Source organism: Phalacrocorax aristotelis, chromosome 1 (assembly GCF_949628215.1).
Source record: "Phalacrocorax aristotelis chromosome 1, bGulAri2.1, whole genome shotgun sequence".
In the NCBI taxonomy this organism is placed as follows: Eukaryota; Metazoa; Chordata; class Aves; order Suliformes; family Phalacrocoracidae; genus Phalacrocorax; species Phalacrocorax aristotelis.
In genome coordinates, this window is record NC_134276.1 from 81,304,019 (window position 1) to 81,325,560 (window position 21,542).

General features: G+C 41.4%; 1 protein-coding gene across 4 annotated transcripts in view; it reads left to right on the forward strand.

Annotated features, from left to right (window-relative positions):
• The window catches only part of SHROOM2 (shroom family member 2), a 124,992-nt gene that overhangs the window by 48,565 nt on the left and 54,885 nt on the right, over window positions 1-21,542 (forward strand). For all 4 annotated transcript variants that reach the window (XM_075095136.1, XM_075095110.1, XM_075095127.1 and 1 more), the window contains exon 2: window positions 4,018-4,169. In XM_075095136.1, the coding sequence (XP_074951237.1) occupies window positions 4,018-4,169 (152 nt within the window). The remainder of the gene's footprint in view (window positions 1-4,017; window positions 4,170-21,542) is intronic.

Sequence of the window (21,542 nt, forward strand, 5' to 3'; positions counted from 1 at the left end):
TCGTGCATTACCAACAGTGTAATGTTTGAATGTGTGTATCTAGCTGTTAGACTTTTCTCTGTGACTCGCCTCTTTCCCATTTCAAGGCGCTCTCTCCTTTTCACGTGAAGAATTTCACATACCAGAGATACACGTGTTGTTTTTTCAGTCACTTTTTCTATCCTATTATCTATATCTGCATCTTGTATCAGTGTCTCTTCCTGTTTTGTGGATATGATATTTTATAAGCAAAAACAATTTGGGAAGATACAACAATTAATGTAGATACTGTTATGATGGCCGAAGTCTGCAGTTCCAGTTCTCCCTGTCACACAGAACCCAAAGTTTGCCTTTGCTCTTGGCTATAGGGAGGTCATCAGGGACAGCAGGGTGAGAGTTGGAGACTGTCTAAACAGATGCTTTTTGTCAACAAACATCCTTTTCATCTCCTTTTGAAAACACTTTTTTTTGGTAGCAATATCAACATCCCTGCTAAGGATAGGAAGTCATGGTGTTTACTCTTGTTAATTAAGCACAGTAAGAGGTGTATGACTTTTTAAAAATACATATCAAAACCATGGCTGACAGCATTTCTAGAACTCTTTACTCATTCAAGATAGGCAGTTTAACTATAGCTGGTTTTTGAAGGCTTATGTCCATTATTTATAAGAAAATAATGTTGATTGTTTTTCTTTGTGTCTTTTGTTTCCTGCTATTGCTATAAAAATGTTAAGGTGTATATTTTCTGAGCGTTCAGTTCCTGCAAGTACTCCAGGCTGAGCAAGAGGGGTTGTTCAGGGTTATGTCCAGTTGCACCTGCCCACTGACAGTGACAGAGGCAGATCTCTTCTTGTTGACTGTTCTTGAAAGACTTCATCTTAACACCTCCCTCTCCATTTTCAAGGCTTTATTTTTAGCTATTGACTTAGTTTTTCTGGGCACCTGAAATTCAGAAAGAAATGGATGTTAGTTAGATAAATAACATGGGCTTAAATCCCGAACGCAGAATAGTATAGTTAACTCTGTAGATGGATGACTGAAATACATTTGTGTTTGAGGCGTGAAAAATAGTTGTGAAATTTTTAAGTGCAGTTCCTAGTTCTAAAATGCTTATGTATTTTAGTTGTATTCTAGTGAAGGTCTGATGAGATGGATAGTTTATCAAGGGGTGAATAAATAAAACCAGTAAATGGTAAGACTGGTAAACACAAAAAGAGAAAACCTGAAGGAGAAGGTGGAATGAATGTCACTGTACAAGTATGAGCAGAGGAGGCGGATTAGTAGAGCAATATTTTTGAAGAGGTCTTTTCCTTGTGGTTTTTTTTTGGTTTTTTTTTTTTGGCTGTGTTTCTTTAGATGTGTGCAAAGCCTAAGGCTTTGTTTTATTCTGTTTTGTTACTCATTATAACTAAAGGACTTCTAGTGTAACTGAAGAAATTGTATTTTTCCTGTCTAGCTTACTTTCCCATTTCCACTTAAAAGTGCATTGTCAAGTGGAATCGCATTCATGCAGCCATTTGGGCATCTGAGTACAAAAGGTTTATGTTTAAATTTGTTCAGCTCTGGGAGACTGTTCCTGTGAATGGATGTGTGGTTTTTATTCTCCCTAGCTGCAGCTGATCTGGAGGCAAGGTATTAAAGAAAGCCACTTCTAGGTTTCATGAGGATGGGTTCAGCTTTGTGCTTAGGTTTTGTTTTTTAAAATTTTTTTTTTTTTTGATTACTGTTGTTTTGGACAGCCAAAGGCTCTTTGGAAAGCCGGCACTGTGTGGAATGTGTAGTCTCCCTGCTGAAATGGAAACTCAAAGGGGGTAACTGAATACTCCCTGCTGTCAGTGCATTGCCAGCCTGAAGAAAAAACAAACACACTTACTGAGAACAATGAACATTCCTTGAAAACCTAGGAGACAGATTTTTTGCCTTTTTTTTCTTTTTAAAGACAAAAAAAAAGACCCTGTTGCGGTCTTCAGGCCCAGGTGGCAGGGCCCAGGGGCTTCTCTATCCCTTGTCGTTCAGTTGGTGCTTTGCTCAGTGCATAAGGACTGCAACTGGTTGGCATCTACATTTTGGAGTTTAAAATGTGTCCTCCTACAAGATGTTCTCCCTCTTTTTTTTTTTTTTTTTAACACAGTTTATTTAGTAATAACTCAGATTTGCATCTAAACACTTTAAAGACTTGCAATTGCCTGTTAGGAGGCTTGAGATTCATGAGTCCCCAGCTGCCTCTTCTTCAGCTTTGCCTGACTTCAGGGTCCCTTGTATAGTAGCTACTCTGTACTTGATGTCTCTGAACTGAAATCTTTCTTGCATATAAGTGATTTCCACTGCTGCTCCCTTGTTTTCAACTTTACTGGAGATTTGCAGCGATAATTTGGTATTCTGGTAGATTCTTGATGTTCAGAGGATGGGTCAGAGGCAAGTCATAGCTTGAGAACTAGATGTATGGAGATGTAGAAACTTGCTCTATCTTTAATTATCTGTGTTTTTATTAAGATAAGTTCTGGAAATTGTTTCATTAGTATTAATAATGAGCATTTTAGAGTGGGGTATAAGACTAAGTATTTCATACGGCATTCTTTTTGGCTTAGATTTACAGGTCTGAAGATTTTTAAGAACATTTATCCTAAATTTAAATAGAGGTTTTATGTACCTGCAGTGAGATTGCTGGGGTGTGTGAGATAATCCTAATGTACTTTCATCAAGAGATACTGCTTTATTTTATTAAGTTATTTAATTTATACTTTGGTTGCTGCAGTGTCCCTAAAACCTGTACCGTGAGCGTCAGAATTCATAAAGTTTCCTCTGGAGTTTTCTCATTGTTGATTGACTTTGGTGCTTCAGAAGATGGCAGCTCTTTGTGAAGCTTTCTGCAGTTGGGGCAATGACAAGGATTTTGTCTTCATAGGTTCACTGGCATTTAGTAAGGTGGGACTCAGAGGTACTGTAGTCAAGGCACAATACAATGAAGACATAAATGACAGTCTTTGCTTTGAAGACAAAGTGTCAAATCTACAAGATGAGGTGGGGTATGGATTGTGAGCAAGTGAGGGAGGAATAAAATTAAATGCATATATCATGAGCCCAAGCAGCTGAGAGGCCAGAGGCTGCGTCAACAGCAAAGGAGGTGGGAAGAAACTGAGAAAGCTGAGGGTCTGAATTGCAAAGTGTTCAACACCTACAGCTGTATTTGAAATCAGTTCAAACTGTTGGTACTTGCTACTCTGTCTGATCGAGCTTTTGGGATTTGTCTTGAATTTTACAAATGGGTAACTCGTAATGGGTGTGTTTCCTTCATCTGGGTGGGAATTGCCAAAAACTGACTCTCTAATCTTGTGTGTGTGTTGTCACGTGTTACAAATAATTTTGTACAAATTCAGTGCATGAAAGAGATGCCTGTGGCAGCAAAATAATCATCCAGTGAATTTCCTGTAGTATTGCTGTGTTCTTTGGCAGTGTGACATGCTGTTTTTCTTCCATGGATCTCAGATCATCATCTCCTCTCCTAACCAGAGCTGTTAGTTAACTGTATGGATTGTAAGTTCTCATATATTTTCCTAAATGTTATGTGTCTGATGAAAATCACTTTATTTTCCAGGCCAGCTTGTTATGCCATATTTTGGTGTTTCATAGCATGCCATATTTTTGGAGTTGACTCTGTAGTTAACATTATTGACCGTATAGTTAATATGATTGGTTACCTGTTCTAGAGAACCAGATTTTAAGATGCCTGCCCAAAGCTCTATTTGCAAGTGTGATTATCTGTCATGTATTGAATGGGGCTCAAGATCACAGATGCTTTTGACTCCCAAATTTCCATTGAGCTTTCTGGTTTTCTCACGTTTTCCCCCTTCCATTTCCTTCCTGTTCTGATTGTCTCCATATCATTACTCTATAGTGGTTTTAAATGTATTTTTGAAAATCATTTTAACCACCTAGTTACTGTATTGTGTGAAGCCAATATTGAAAGCTCATTAACTTATTTTAAAGGTGTCACTATGCAACCTGAATAATTCTGCCATTATATGATTTTTTCTTCAGATTGAAGATGGGAGCAAAGCTGCATCTGTGGACAAGTTACTGGCTGGAGATGAAATTGTTGGCATCAATGATGTGGGCCTCTCTGGCTTCCGACAAGAAGCAATCTGTCTGGTGAAAGGTTCGCACAAGACACTGAAGCTTGTAGTGAAAAGGTAAGCTTGTGTTGTTCAGCTGGAAAACCAAATGTATTTCAGGGCAGTTAAATTTGCCAAGACTTGGTAAGATGATGATGTTCATTCAGTGTTATTAATGCACGTTATTATGCAATGTTACCTCCTTCTTGAACACAGACTCTTTATGGATGAAGACGTGGGGAGAGGCAGCCTATTGATCAGAGGAAAAACTGAGGCAATATATTGTGAATACCGTTGTGATGTGACGAGTCAAGAGACTGTTCCTTTCTGTCCTCCTGAAGTGCAGGGCCCGAAGCAGGCTGTCCATCCTGCCCTGCTTCCCTGCCTTTGGTGCGTGCACATGGGGAATGCTTTTTAGTGCATTTGCTATGCAGGCCAGTTGGGCTGTGAGGAGCGGGTTACAAGGGAAGCTTTTGGAAAAGTGTTTCCCGCTTCATGAGAATATTTGAGGTCTCAAGCATTTCTTTTGTGGTTTAGGTAAACAGGACTTTCAGTTAGTTATTAGTGAAGGGGAGAAACTGAAACAGCTTAACAAAACAGGCTATGGTATGGAAACTTTTGTCATGTTGACTTACGACTTAAGTTCTCACTTTTTTTTACTAACTTGATTTAAAAATAAATTTTATAAGATAACTTTGACAAAAGTGAAAAGATGTTGAAGTAGGTTAAAAGAAGCCTATAGCTACTTCCGGAAACTCTCCCAAAATTTTTATAGCACTAAAGCTAATAAATGCAAAATAACATGCATTCACAACTATTATAAATCATGTTGATGTTCAGCAATTTCAACTTGCGCTGGCTGTTCCAGTAAAAGCACTTTTTGCTAACAGAGGTTACATCAGCTGTTTCTGTCACAGAAAGGGAGAACTTGAGGGTTGAGGGAGTTTTGTAGACGTTGAAGAATCTGCCAAGACAGCAATTCTTAATGACTCTGAAAAGCTTCAGACCAGGTGGAAAGATTCCTTCTTTCTGGGTGCTTTTCAGTTTTATGACAGTAGCTTGCTCAGAACCTGTGAATTCTCATTTATCTTTGGAAATGGCAGAAAGTTTGTTGTTGAAATACCCTCATAAGACAAAGCTGTGCCATTCTTGTCATTCGCAAGTACTTCGTTCCATGCATGCGGTTTTCGAGAACTTCCATGCAGCTAATCAAGCACCGATTTGCTGCTGTGGATTTGTGGCCATTCTCTGCAGGCAACAGAGCCCCATTGCTATGCACGCCTGCATGCAGTTTGGTGCAAAGCTGATGGATTTTCATCAGTCCTTTCTCATCCCTCCTCTTTTTCCGTCCCTAGCACTTGTGCAATGGGCAAATGTAACCTCACTGTTCTAGCCAAGAGGCTGAAATAGTGGCTGTTGTTAGGGAAAACATTTTTGTCTTAAATTCATGAAGATTTACATAGCTCTCAAAAGAGGTAAGAGCCTTTTGGGTCATTGACAAGCCTGCATAATATTAGATAAAATTTCATAAAACTTACTGAATGAAATTAGCTAGGGCTTTTGTCTGTGTTTTTTCAACTTTGCTCTTTCTCTTGGAAAGTTGCCTTAGGACATCAGTCCTTTGACGGTCAGAAACCTTTTAACACCCGGTCTCATTTTGTTCTTGGCCAACTTTTTCTCATGCACTGCTGTCTGTGTGCTGAAACAGCTTTTCTTTTCCTGTTGGAAGTTCAAATGATGCAGGTTGTTGTAAAAGCCTTGTTGCATGCTTTCTTCCAGAAATTATAGTTCGAACAACAGTATTGTTTTGTTCTGTTTGCCCTAAATCTTAGGCTGAATTTTTATGAGTGCTTTAAACAGCCCTGCCTTTAAGCAAACCAGTTGTTTAGTCTTTGTATGAGCACTCCTGCAGGTCTGGATTGAATTGGATCAGGGAACTGATCTGACTGTAAAATTACATGGGGAAGTAGGTTTTCAGCTGGACAGGACCACCGCTTTCAGGGGCAGTCTGCACTTCAATTAATTACAGCAATCTTGAAGTGACTGCCTTAGCATTTTTAGGCTATTTCAGTCTCCTTTAGATCCACCCTTACTGATCTCTAGGGAGACTGGGAATAGTCCCACAGTTCTCTTTCATTGAGTTACATGAAAGATGAGGTATTGATCTACAAGTCGTCTTAGCAGCTTTTTGTCTGCTTGCCCTGTGTCCTTTGTCTAGCACTGTGATGCTTCTCTATAGCGTTGATTGAACATTTTATTTCCTGTGGGTGTCAGTGTGATTATCTGAAGCACAAAATAGACAAATGGTTTGAAGTTCAACAACCCAGTCCTGAAGGTTGAAAGAACCCTTGTTTTAATCACGTTTATCCTTGATAGCTGTGAGAGTTATCTTGGGAAGCCAAAATCTAGATTTTGTGTTAAAAACTTTTTTTTTGCCTAGGGTTGTTTGTGTCTACTTCTAGACTGATCCAGAATTGAAAAGCAAACCTTTTTTTAAAACAAAACAGGGAAAAAAAAAAAAAAAAAAAAGAGAAAGCTATCACGATGTGGGAAAACTACTTTTTAACAAAATTCTTCTGGGAAGTAGAGAACTTCCTTCCTGTTAATGTCAGCAGAATTAATCTAGAAAACTCAGGTTTTATTTGTCACCGCTGAGAAGCGTGTTCATGTGAAGTTCATCCATATGGGTCAGTAATGCCACATCCTGATCTTACATTGATCTAACTATTTCTCTTACCTGGGAAGCAGTAGGGCATTCTATTTTTGGTTTAGAAGTCTAATGTACCCACAGCCAAGACCAAGTAAAAAAGTGTTGCCATAGCGAGTAGCATGTTTTATTCATAACAATTAACTTGAGAAACGTTTGCCACAGTTGCAAGGGGCTGGTGTTGTTCAGCAGTCGTAGCTGGCTTCCACAAAAGTATTTTTACCCACTATTTTTAAATAATCTAATGCTTGACTTGCATAGGGAAAATAACATTGGTCTCCAAATAAAAGTGCCTGCAGTACTAAATGCTCAGCATAAACGTGCTGGCTCTCAGCATTCACACTTTGCTGGTTTTTTTTGGAAACATTGCATAGTTGTGGTCTAAACTAAATCAGGACTGTGCAACTGGCTCAACAACAAATATGATGTTTACGTATCTTACATATATTGATGGTTGAACAAGTACGGTATACTTTTGGTCTTGGTTTAAAAGAGGACTCAGGAGGCTTTATGTTGTTTTCTCAAGTGGATTTGTCAAAACATCACATCTTAATTATGTGTTATTTCTTCAGTGTAGTAGTGAGTCGTTTCTTGAGTAGGTTCCTTTCTTAGGAAAATGGAAAAGGAAGTGTGCTTAGGGCATTTCTTACAGGAATTGTTTGTGAATTTCTCTTGTAATGGAAAAGATGTGTGCATGTCTATATATACACATGTAAAATTGTTCTGAGTGTTGATACTGAGGTAGGTACAATATTGTGTGTAATTTAACTGTTCTGCACACACTTCTAACTTAAATTCCCTTCTAGTTATTAAATATAATCTCCCTTCCTTTGCACATGTTAGACATAAGTGTATACCATGAATCCATGAAAGCTTGCAGTAATTTTTCACTATGAATTCATGAGACACATTAAGCTATTAAAAACTGATATATAGGTGACGCTTACATTAGTGGTTTATTAATGTTAAAGGGAGGGTAGGATTATATGGCCTTTGGGAGCCACCCTGAGTAATTACGTGGGGTTGTCCTGTTGGCTGTCTGAATCGCCTATTAGTGGCGGTGAGAACAGGTGGGCAAGGGAGGGAGTAGCTGTGGACTTCGTTTCCTCAGGGACTGCTGGTGATGGGAAGCTGGACTTTTAAGTTTAACTTGACCAGCTCTGCAAGTTCTGGAATAGTTTTGGCCCTGTTGCTTATGCGTGTGGGCAGGAATGTTTTCTTTTCCTTTATATAGCATTTCATTTTGGTGCCTTTATGTGGCGAAAAGTGCAAGCTATTTTTGCAATGCTGGGGAGTCCCTTGTTACAGGAGAGGGAAAGAGAGAGTGCGAGCAAACACACCATCAGAAGCATGGTCCAAATGCTGAAATTTACTGTGCAAAATCCTAATAAGGGAAGTGAATGTCATGATAGATGAGCTATAAACACCTAGACATGGGAAGTTAGGGGGTAATCTTTATTTGTATGGCACTTCATGAAGACAGCCAGCCCTTTAATTGAAGTACAGCAGAAGGAGTGGTTTTAATGAACATCCTGAGGGCTCTGAGATTCTACAGTACTGTCTCAGAGGCCTGAGACTTGAGTAGAAATCCGGGAATAAAAATCTGAGAGTCATTTACAGTGTTTCAATGGGAGGTTACTGAAATTTTGTGTTCTGAGTGGAAACATGTTCAACACCACCAGTGACCTCTCTGTAGTGGGTTTTGTGTAGCTTACCTAGAGGATCTAGTCTTACCTGTTCATGACTTGTGGAGCTGCTAGCTGTGCACTTCGTAGCTCCTTGTGGCTGCAGGAGTACTGTCAAACTAGGGAATATCAATTTGTGAGGTGACTTGGGAAGATGAGGTATTTGTTTTTTCTGTACAATTATAAGACACAGATGGTAGACTGTGAATTCTGTCTCTGACCTGTGTTTGGGCACTTGTTAGTTCTGGTTTTATATATATCAAAATCGTATAGGAAACAAATAGCAAAATACATGTAGTTTTGCCGATTTTAAGCAAGTATTACACATATTTAGCCCATGGTTATGGTTAAGTATTACTCAGTAAACCAAATGCATTTGCGGAGTACCACTGTTGAGTAGGAGTAAACTCTTTTGCCATTAAGTTTGATTCCGTTGCTTCTGGAACTAGGGTTTGTTACAGCAGAACAAAGAGCAGTGATTTCTCTCTCTGATTTTGCCCTGTAGCCATAACTCTTCCTTTTTGAAGACTGACCTTGGCCTTGACTGACCGAGAACAGATGTTGGTTTTTTGGGGATTTTTTTTTTGGTTGTTGTTGGTTTGGGTTTTTTTTGCTGGGGAGTTTGGGGTTTTTAAATACCTGTATTTTCAGCCAGACTTTGGAAATAAGTAGGAGACTGCAGTAGGGCTTTCCAGGGCTGTATCTGCACACACATACTGTGGCTGTAAGAAGTAGGCAGGTGTGATAGCCCCTCACTACCCATATTTCTTGGAATTGACGGGGCATGGAACAGCATGTGCCCCCGCAGATCTTGGTATAGATACGTTACAGGTGGATATTTGTAAAAGATGCACACAGCTTTCAAGTTCAAGGCTTGAACATTTTTGTGTGGCTGCATTTGGTGGAAAGGCTGGGCTGTTATACTGCTGTTTTGTAAATTCACTGTAGAAATGGGCCGGGGCATTGCTGTAAGCCCACTCTTCTGCACAAAGCAGGATGGCCAGTTTTAAATGTGTGCGAGATAGGATGTCTACCAGCCCCTGGCCCTAGCCGGGACTTTGTGGTGGAGAGATGAGCAAGCCATATGTGTCAGAATGTTGTGACAAGGCGTCACCAGGGCAGGGCCTCTATTTCTCTCCTTTGGTGCTGCCAGTGAGCTACCATGGCTCACGGTGGGGGGATGGCAAGAACCAGATAAGCACAAACATAACATGTTGTACAAATTGCACGGCGCCTACAGGCCTGGTTCAGGAGCCCTCGGGGTGGATGTCCTGTGTTTTAAGGAGTGCCTAGCAATCCCAGCAGGATCTCTCCATGAAGGAGTGCTTAATGGAGCAACTGCCAAATAAGCCACTCTGTATGTGCGTGCTGAGTGGGGGTCCGCAGAGGAGGTGGGCTGGTGTGGAGCTCCCCTCCATCTCAGGCATGTCCCCTGCCTCCTCCACAGGCAAACCCAGGGCTGTCCGGGCCTCTGCTGTGCTCCTCCTCCTCCTTCAGTCGTGTGGTCCTGTGCTACCAATGGAAGGAATGGACATGCAAAAAGGAGGAGCACACACTTTTTTCTTGTATTTTCAACAAATTATACCTTGGAGGAGCTCTGACCAGGACCATTTTCCCTGGTTGTCTAACTGTCGGTGCAGTCACTTAACCAACAAGGAAACCGTGTCAATCCATATTCCCTTCACCGTGACCCTAGCAATACCACCCAGGGATTTGGATGTTTCCTGTGCCAGCAGTCTTTTTGGTAGGGTACATCTAAAAAGCGCTTTTATTTCTTAAACAGATGAGGTGGGCAGAAAATTCACAGTTGCATTAACGTGATTTGATTCGTGCTGTTAGTGACACACTAATGGATGCTTGAGGCAAACATAAGCTTCAGCTTCTCCAGTTGTTGGTGTATTGTCCCTGGTTTCAAAGAGAAAATCATCCGGTGTTTTTGGATATGTGTCTTGTACAACTGTCAGGACTCTCTTGATAACAAATGTATGACTGACATGTTTTTACCTTGTGGAGAACTTAATAATTTATGTCTTTACAAATCTAAAAAAATCCAGCTTGTAAAGCTTGAATAACAGAAAGCCCAAAAGTACAACAGATGTCACTGTATTTTACCAAGTCAACTCCATTAGGGTGATGTTTGGAGTACTAGGAAGAGCATAGATATTTGTTTGTGGGTAAAAGGAATCCTCTATAATTTGAATGTGCTTATTCAAAAGGTTGCTTGTGGCAATGATATTCAGTTTTGTGAAGTAATTACCAAAATTGGGCAATGTTGCTTTTTTGTGGAATGAAATATGCATCAGACAGTAACAACCTGTGAGTCATGACTGGTTTTGAGGGTTTTGTTTTGTTTTGTTGTTCTTCAGTTCTGCAAGCACTTGTCAAAATGGTTAATTCTGAGCATGAATAGTCTCATCCAATTTAGTGAGAACACTCACATGACTTAAGTATGAAAAAGTATACAAGTGCTTACAGGATTTGACCAGAACTTTTTACTAAGGCAGTACATCGGATTTATTCTTAAAACTGCTTTCCACTGGTGAATTTCAGTGTAGGTGGTAGAAATTGTAATATGTAGCCCCTTGGGTGAGAGGGGGAAACAGGTGCACCTTCTAAAGTTTGGGGGTCTGAAGACTTACTCATTTCACGTAGTACTTTCACACACCGAGGATTTCTTTTTTGTTTGATAATGCTGTAGATCTCTGCAGACTCCTGACTGAAACAGGTAACCCCATCCATTAAATACCAAATAAATAATGTTTTTATGTCAGGAATCTTCTTTGCATTTGGAAGGAACGCTTCCATATATGTTGTATGCATTTTGAAACACTGAATTGTTCTTAAGCACTTAAGGGCATTGGGTTTTTTAAACACTAGTCAAGAACTTTGACATGCACATAAACAACTTCAGGAGAGTAGTAGTAATACTCCTGCTTCAATGTGGTGCAGTTATCTGTGTGGTACTTATATTTTAGGTTATGTATTTCACCCTGAGGATTAAATGACTGAGGAGATTGAGAATTTGGATGCTTCTTAAATGTTTCAGTGTCAAGTAGCCTACCACATTGAGTGTAGAGATTTTATGCTCTACTTGGTCAAGTAACTACGTGTAACGTCTTCCAACTTGAAAAGATTATAAAAAGGTTTTAAGGGCTGGATTCAGAAATTATTTTAACTCTGGAAATATGACCACTTAAAAGAAGGGCAGAAATGCAAGAGTGTAGCAGCTTAAGTTACTGAATAACTGAACAAATTTGCATCTTATCTCTTACACAAGAAATCCATTATTTTATGGTCACTGCTGCTGAATTTGCATAATACTGGATCACCTGGCAAAACAAAGTCTGTCACAGAGACACAGTTACCACACTGCTGAGTTATGCGGCCCTTACACTTTTAGTCCAGCTTCATCCTCAGTGCAGAGGAAGGGCAGAGTGATGAAAGTCAGAGTTCAGGGAAATTTCTGCTGGGTTGCAGTTGAAATCAGAGTCAGTTCTTTGGTCTGGCTCATGGAGGAGCCTTGCTTGGCAAGTGGGCAACCAAACCAGGGGTGGCATCTCTTAGGGAAGAAAGTGCCCTGGGGGATGGTAATGTCTTCAAAATCTGATCTGGCATAGGACATGTCAGAGCAAAATAGCTTTCCCAAATAAAACTTGAAGCTTCTCAGCTCAATGCATTGTTCTTTGTAGGAGGCTCAATAATTTGCATCATGTGGCTGTAGTGTTTTAACTAGGAATGAGACAAACCAAGGCTGGGTCATCTCCTGAAATGCCCTGGGACTAGAGGAACCCTATCTCCACTCCCATTTTTGGGTCACCTTGGATGTGGTTAGGTAAATCACAGCTGAAATTGGTGTCGGAATGCACCACACCTGTGTAGAAACACCAGTTGGTATTTGGAATGTGGTTTCTGAGGAAACTCAGTTCTTTTGGGACAGCTATTGAAGGGTAAGCACATTGCAGTAAGTGGCTGGGAGGCAAAACACAGCCGTTGTTTCTGGCCACAGCAATGCAAGGGTTTCCACGGCCACGTACTCCAAGGACGCAGCAAGTTCCTTCTTGCTGAAGGCAGCGTGTTGGACTGGTGTAGGCAGCTGCATGCCGCTATGCTTGCTAGATCTGTCCTGGGCAAAGGTGGTGGTGGGGAGTGTGTCCAAAGGTTGCTCTGATTCCTGTTCCTCACTCCTGATCTTTCACCACAGCCATGGTGAGAGCGCCTAAAATCCCCCATGCTTTTTGACTCCTGCTGCTGCTGTTAGCATTTGCCCTGTCAGAGGCTGCATTTTTCTTCAGTGTTACTGGTGAATGAAGCCTTTTTTGTATTTATGTTAAAGGTTAATTTCTTTAGCACCCTACACAGCATGATAATTTCCAAAATATTTGAAAGTGAACCCTGCTGGAACCAGTGTTTCTAGCTGGTTTTTCAATATGTGAAGCATTTTAGATGCTTTCAGATAATACTCATTAAAAAGATGTTTTATTATCCTTTAGTGGAATTCTGATAAGTCGTGGCAAAAACTGAGGTAAGAGAATGACGTTAGGAGTTTAATTCTATCTAGCCATCAAAAGGTAGCAAAATATACATAAAATAAGGATGGGGAAAAAGTATTTATGTAGCTTATATACATACCATAAATCCCAAGATCAACACTTTTGTCTCAGACATACAGATGTGCCTGTCTAGTTCCCCAAGGCAGAGTGAGGAAAATCAGTTCCAGTACATGAAAGCTTTATCATGGTAGTCTTTTGTGAATTTAGCAGGCAGGAAGATTGATGATGTCATACCTCATACAACTTAATACCTCATTGTCGACAGTGCATATCTTACTTATAAATGAGATTGCTGTTCCATCCTGCTCAAGCCTGTACAGTTGGGCTGAGGTACAAGGAAAACCGGAGCAAACTGCGATGGTGAAATACTGATTTGCTCAAGTTAATGACTGAACTCTTTAAGGGCATTAAGACTTAATAATTTATTTGCATTTATTTGTTTTCATAGACTGAAGCAGAGCATTTTGTAGGTGTCTCATTTCTTTTTATGTAAAATGCAACTTACTAGGCCGTGGGATGGGAAAGGCGCTACTCCACTGTCCTTTGACAAGGTAATACTCCTTCCAGCATGGCTTCTTTTAAAAGAGGTGTTGCTGACTGTAGTGCGGCATTGCTGTTTGCTCCGTTTTCAGACACAGGGTGGCTGGCAGATGGGAGGTCAGACCAACTGGTTACCCGATGCATGGCAGGAGAAAACAAAGAACAATACTACAGACTTCATAGGTCTCACTATGGTTAAGAGGAAAGCAAAAGGCAATTGTGTAGATATTTGTGTGAATTTTGGCAGGTGAGAGTAGGCATGTAAAGTAGGTTATGCTGCTTTGCTAAAATTTTAGGGATTTGGACAGAAGCCTATGTGACAACTCTGTCAGTAACCTGTCTGTGAAAATACTGGTTCAATTTGCCGTTCAAAGACATCTGAATATTAATAGGTTGCTTTTATTACTACTTTTCTATCTTTTACAGCCCCTCCCTCCTCCTCAAAAGTCCGTAAATTAAGCACATAGTTTGTTTGGGTTTGGTTCTTCGGGTGTGTTTTTGTTTTTGTTTTTCCAAATTCTAGGTCACTTCTGTTTTAGGGATACTTTTTGGGAGTCACTTCCTTTTATGATAAGATACTAGAAGCTGAAAATGCAAAAACAGGAACTCCTCCTGTTTTTCATTGGAAAAAAATGCTGCAGTTCCATTTGCTGCTTCCAGAAAAATAGGCGGCTGCTGCTGCTGATGTCAGAGTTTGTCAGCACTTTTCTTGGAAAGGTAAGAAGGGAGTACAAGGTATTCAGATACTCAGCACACAGACACCAAAAACAAATAGTAAAGCCACAAATGCAGTTTTGATGTTTTCGCTCATTGCACTGAGTTTGAGTGAGATACAAACATTTTAAAAAAAAAAAAAAAAAAGCGGTATCAGAAAATAACCTGTTAATTTCAGATGTCTCATTGGAGTGAGACCATTTTAAAGTTACCTAAAATCCAGAAACTGCTGAGCAATCTCTCTTTGAAAACAAAGAGAAAGAGCAACGAACGCGTCTCAAAGTCCACATTCAAAAATGGAGACACACAGAATCTCTCCTGCCTTCTGAAGATCTCAGCTATAGCAATTAAATGTCTGAAGGCTTCTTTTATATGTGCAAATAAGACTTACCTGACCACGACAGATGCTTTTTTTGTTTTGTTTTGTTTTTAAATTCTGAATAGCTTCAACACTGTAGTTTTCCCCATCGTTGAATCCTTTGCTGGTAGCGCTCTCTTGTGGCCATTAGTTTCATTAAATGACCTAAAAGGGATTTCAAAAATATGTATATAATTTAGAGATTTCTGCCTTAGAACACACAGAGTCTCTTTTGGATATGTGTGTTGCCATTGAAAGCTTTTCACCCTGAATCGCTGTCTTCTGATTCCAGGGATGGGAGAAGAGAAAGTGTGTGTGTGTGTGTGTGTTACTCTTGACCCATTCTGTTTTCAAATTACAAAGCTCTTAGCTAGTGTTGTATTTTTCAGTAAAGAGGTAAAGTCTTTTGGAAGCTCAGATTGTGGCATGCAGGAGTTTCCTCTGAACTAGGAACATACAATTTCCCCTTAAGAAAAGAGCAGTCATTGATGAAAAGTTATTTGGTACTACATAGACTTGATACCATTGTGGTTACAAATGCAGGGTCGTAGCTTTCTAAGCACATCTGCCTATATATTTGAAGTTGGCTGTAGGCTCCTTTTCCTTCTATGCTGTAATGCAACAGCAACTAGAGTAATGGTCCCAGGTTATTTACTTAGTTGTACTCTCCTGGAGAGAGGCAGGTTTACACTTGAGATAAGGCTGTGAGTGAAAGGGGTCTTTTCCCTAAAAATACTTGGCTGAAAAGTCTCTGTTCTTTGATAGGCCGAAATCTTTGTGCATGGCATTTGCCTGGTCAGCCACCTTCTCTCATCTTTGGATCCCATGTGTAAAATAAGCACAGTAAGAATTCCAGTCCTTTCAGGGATATTTTTAAAATTTCAGCTAGTCTTTTATAAATGCTTTCATAGCAATTACGTGACCATTTATTTACATCTGTTTTCCAGCAAATGTGGTGCTGTGCCCAACAGTCCTTGTAGTGAAGGCAAAATGAGCTTGCTTTGTCTGTCTGCTGTTCTGGCTGCAGTCTAGGAGGACCAGCTCATCAGTATCTGATTGCAGATTAAGACTGGCAAAACCTTTTTAAAGCCAAATTAAAAATCCTGTTAGCTAACTGTATTTTGAGGTTCAAGTTTTCCTTTTCTTTAAAATTAAGGAGATACATGCTTTTTAACTTGTTTCTCCTTGGTTTTTTTTTAACCACTCTACCAATGTAATACTAATACTTTTTCAGACAGTGGATTCAATAGTACTCAGTCTATGCAATTTATTCTTCTGTTATGTAGAGTGAAGATGGACTTGCTGCTGGAAAACCAGGGAAAAAAGCTCTTTGTTCCACTTGATTTTTACTTCTCTGTTTTGCCAAATAAGTCACAGAGTATAGAATTGTATGTCAGCTGGACTTTGCGTCTTCATTCACACAACAATAACTTGATGGTTTTTAGACTCTTTCAGAAACAATGTTAGAAAAGTGACCCATCAAACAACAGTCTGTCTCTGGACTAAGTGTGCATGTGCACACAAATGCATGTACGTTAATACTGATAAGCAAAAGATCGTGCTAGCTTACCTTTATGCAGATTACTTCCAAAAAACTCTTGTTACATTAGCTTTAACATCTGTGAAAAATCAATACTTTCACCTTATATAAAGTGCAGTCTTTTTTTTGATAGAATATTGCAGTCTGGCTGGGAAAGTGTTAGCCATGTACCATCTAACTTCCAGCAAGTTCACACAGCGGAGCTATTGGACTTCTTTGTAATTGTGTAGTTCTGCCACATGCTATCTTAACTAGATTTTGTATTAAAATCCAAACACGCCTGCATAAAATGACCACTTCATGCCCTTTTGCCAACCTCCTCCTCCCTCTTAAAGTTTGACGATTTCTGTAAATGCACGGTACTGCCAGCATTTCCTTCGTGACTGTAAGCGCATCCTCCTTTGACCTGTGAAAAGCTGTTCATTTTTCACGTGCAGGATGTGAGTCAGTGAGCTCGTAAGGATGACATGGTGTGGCCAGCTTCTCGTGGCAACCAGTCGGCTGTGTTACAGCACAGAAGCAATAAAACTGTATAGTCGTCATGTGTTTAGCATGATGGGTCAGTGAACCTAAGGAAAACCTGATCTTGGCACGTATGCCAGTATATAAGAAGAAAGTTTCTCCTTCTCATTCTCCTTAAGGATACAGCAGAACTGATCTTTTTCATTTTCCCCCAAATAAACTCTATGTAGCCTAATGTACCCTTTACATTCTCAGGTATGATGACGGTCAGCAACTGTGGCAAGCTTACATGTGCAAATCTGGCCAGTGGCAGGGGGTCAATGGTGTGACTATGGAATAAAGCTTATATTTTCAAAAGTTTATACATTGTCCTTTGAACAAATTCCTCCAGGATTTCTAACATCAGTTTCCCTCAGGGATGGAAGGATGTACCTGCCACTTTTCTCCATAGGCGATGATTTCCAATGCCTTTCTGAGTACCGAGATTATTTCTAGGGATATCAAAGGATGCCTTTCTTTTGGGGGAAGTGCTGCTCCGTGAGAAGACTGGCTGATTGGTTTTAACGTATAAGAAAAAAGTCTGTAACTCTCAAATGCTATTGACAGCCCATCAGATTCTAAGAGGCCTAAGTTGTTCTGGGCATTTTGTTTTAGCTTTGCTCCTTGAGCAGCTTTGTCACCTCATAGGTGACATTAACTTATTTACAATGTAGTGCCCCAGACTGCACTGTTTGCCCACGTATTTGCTTAGAAGATTGCAAAAGGCAACAATGGAACAGCTGAAAAAAAACGTTTCAGCTGCATAATCTCAGTGTATTTTCCACATGCCATGTCAAACACCACTTCAAATTAAAAATAAAAATCCCCCCTCCCTCCTCCAGGAACAGTCCTCTGGTTCCATTTTTTAGGCGCTACTCGGCTTTTCCTGGCCAAGCTCCGCAGGCGGTGTTCACCAGAGTCGGGCAGCAGAGTCGCTGGCATGACTAATCAAAACTGCTATGGCCTCTTAGTGGGGAGCGGTAACAAGGCTCCTTTGTGAGTCTAATTATATCCCGTAAGCTGGCGCAGCAGCACGGATTAGTGCAGGAGGAGGATGGTCGGTTGCTGAGGGCTGCGGGGTCCCACACTCTGCTCCGCCAGCATCGCCCGCTTTTGCCAGGGACGGAGCCCAGGTGGGTGCTGCCTGCACCCCACTCGTGCTGCCCCAGCCTGCAGCTGGGGCCCCTTACTTCTCCCCCAGCCCTGTCCCACCCCTGCTTGCTGACGTGGAGGCTTGCCCGCTGGCCAGGAGCCATGCCTGGTCCCTGAGGAAGGGGTCTGGGGAGGAGGCAGTGCCCAGCACGGCACCTGGGTAGGTACCTACGGCTGCACGGGGGAGGGAGAGGCTCTTGCCAGGCTGGCCAGGAAGCAGGGCACCCGCACCCGATCAGCTCCAGCAGCTCCTCACCCCTACGGCCCATCGCTGGGATCAACAAGCACTCGGGGTGCCTTTCTCTTGTTTTTTTTGTATCTTATTGACTTGTCCGTGGAGGAGCTGGGGGGAAGCCATGCAGGGTTGTCCTGAATGCCTCTGGTTAAAATTTCATAATAGGATTGCTGGAGTCGGCAGTTGAAGAGGGGAGGTGACTTTGAGAAGAGTATTTTGTGGTTTACTTGCCAATTTGCCTCCTGTTTCTCGCACAGAACTGGCTTTGTCATGCTTTGTATTGCAGAGCAAAACCACTCATCTCCCAGTGAGGCCGTGCACTGGGGTGGCTTGCAGTTGCTACTTTCTAAGAGGTCTGCAACTGGTTTTCTTGGACAGGTCTTTTCATCCCAATGTGTATCATCAGGACAAATGGAGTAGCAGAGTTAGTCTGTTAATGAAACTTAAAGTGTCAAGGCCTGAGAATTTTTCAGTCTTGAGCTTTTATGGGTCTGAGTAGAAAATTGAATGGAAAAAGTTTCCCAGGCTGTGAGCAGTTTGCCAACATGCACAGAGGTTATGTAAGGATGCAAGGGGATTTTTACGGAACGGTGCAAGAGGAAACAAGCGTGCGGATATCTGTGTGAGACCAAAATTGTTTGCTCTGCCCTGTAAATCTAAAGGGGGGATGTGGGATTTGTTTTCAGGAAGGAGAGGTATATGAAGTAGTGAGCAAAACTGGGGAAAAAAAACCCACCTCACCCCAAACACAAACGAACAAAACCCCCCAAACAAACAAACCCCAGAAAAATCCCACCCTTTTAAATATACTTGTCCTATGCAATTTTGGGAAGGGGGAGGGGTTTAAATGATAAATTTGGCAGAATGGGATTTTTTTTTTTTTCTCATTGCCAGTCCTGTCGCTGCTGCCTGCTCTTCAAGAACATATGCTGTGAAGGTCGGGTGCTGGAGCAGCATGGGCTCAGGATGTGTTTGTCTCTATCTGCTTAGTAGTGACCAGACAGAGCAGCCAGCTCCATTAGGGAAATCCTTGATCAGGCTAAGGGAGCTTCCTTCCAGCAGGAGCTGCTCAAATAGGAACAGCTCATTGTATTTGTGGGGCGGGATCCCAGAAGAGTTATGGCCAACTTCTGTGGGTTACTGTTGGTTTATAATAAAGCATAATAAATATATAGCAGAGTGTTGGCACATAAAACACCTCACACGTTTCTGCTGACCTCACTGAACTTCAAGTAAAGCTATAACGTATTGGACTTTCACTAATCACTTGGAGCAAATATGTAGTGTTCAGTGTGTCTCTTTCAGTGATCATCTTTTTTGTAAGAGAAACACATCTTTTCTATTCTTTCAGGTTGTTTAAACTTCCTTGAGGGACCTCTATACCACCCTAATGCCAGTGTTACAACCCAGTCTTGTTTTCTAGCCCAGGACTAAATCTAGTACATGTAATGCAAACAGCTGAGTGTTCAGTGTTAGAGCCACGTTCACTGTTCTGGGTTTTAAAATAGTGATGTATTCACAACTTGCATGTGGATGTAGTATCATTATTTATTGTGAGGTTGCCCACAGATACTTTGCATCAGGAGCCATACCTTGGTTTATGGGGGAAGAGTGCGCTGGTGAATTCAGTTATTAAACTGCTCAGTCACTTCAGAGGGACGCTGGTAGCCCCTATGGCTTTTAGCATGCAAGTTTTAGCAGCAGGAGTAGCTATTTATGAATATTAACTAGAACCTTTTTTCCCTGTATTTTGTCATCCATTGTAACTGGACTGGCCTTGGAAAAATCATTGAGGTAGTTTCCGATTCGATTTCCTTGCATCCAAGCACATATTTCAACTTGCGTGTTGTTTTTTTTTTTTTCAGTTTTATTTTTGCCAGATTGGCTGTCTCGTAAAACTTATTCTTGGTGATAATTAGGGTGACTAAAGATTGAGATCTGAAGGGGTGGTGTGATGTGGGCTGGAAGTGGAATAATGTATTGAAGATTTGTGGTGTTATTGCTGTGAAGTGATTCTGTTTTCAATCTTGCTTGGAAAATAGCTTTTATTTTGCTGTGAAGTGACTGAACCCAGCTTTCAAGTCTAATGATGTTAAATTGGGTGCATATCTTGGCACATTCAGTAGGAACGTTATCCACTAAATAAAATCAGCTCTGCTCTGGGAATCCCAGAAATCAGAGTTGTCTAGTCACTTTTAAACTTCCAGCTCTAAATGGTTTCAAGTATTTTAAGGCTGCCATACATCTGCTCAGTACAAGGCCTGTATGTGTTCCCAGGGTTTCCAAATCAAGGGAAACAGCATTGTTGAAGTTAATAGGTTAAGTAGGGGTTTATTTTTTTGTTCAGCATAAATTTACTTAAGACTTGAGTGTGTTTATTCAGTGGCTGGACTGGAATGGGTTTTTCACCTGGGCCAGCATCTCTGGGAGCTGCTGCCCAAGGAGATGAGCCACAGGGGTGGCGCAGGGGACAGCAACTTGTCCGTGTCCACCGCTGTTTCTCTGGGGCAGGGGGTTAGGTGGCTCTCGTGGGTGGCAGAGGTATTGCCAATTTGATATCCTTGCAATCACTGCATTTCCTTTTTGTGAACTCTCAGTTTGTGTCTGCATTTCTGGAAGGGTCTCACATTACTGAAAGGGGTGAAGAAATTACGCTCTCTATTTTCAGGATTCAGACATACCCCTCTGTTGCTGTGTATGTGTGATGGAGGACAGACGGTTTGGGCAAGGCTGGAGACAGGGACAAGTCTGTGCGTCCTGTAGGTACACTACTGTGTTCAGGGAGGGACCCACCTTCTCCAGGCATAGCTGCTAGCCCCTTTGCAATAGGAAGGAGAGTATCACTGTCTCTGGGTGACCCAGACACTCATCTGTAAGAGAGATGATGCAGGGGAAGAAAGGTCATTCTTAGCCATTCTGTAGCCATCAGCTGGATCTTATTCTTGCTTGACCACTGCGTGATAAGGATGAGCACTGTCTGGTAGCAGGGGGGGTCCAGCTCTGTTTCTGACAGAAGAAAATGTCAGTAGATGAAGCAGGAGGTAGAGGCGGCCCTGGAAGAGGGGCCAGCTTCTTTCACTTGGTTCACTGCAGCCCCCACTCTAGGGATGGAGGGTGGTGGCCTTGCCTTGCTCAAAGTAAGGCACAGATCTGCAGCCCTGCAGGCTGGTAGGAGCTCTCGGTGACAGCGGTGACAATGTTATACCTGCCCATGCGGATCTCCTCAACCTCAGTGAATAGTCCCTACACGCAATGTTGAAGAAACTGGGCCCGGATTAATATAAGCATAGGAGGAGAGGAGCTCATGTTCCAGGAAGTCGCAGGAAAATATCTGCCCTTTGCCAGTGGAGAAACCGTAGATGGATGCGTAAGTGTTTGAAACTGTACTGCTTTTTGTTATAATGCTGTTACAGCTGCAGTCATCAGTTGGAGATTAACAAGGGGATATAACTTCGAACTGAACAATTAG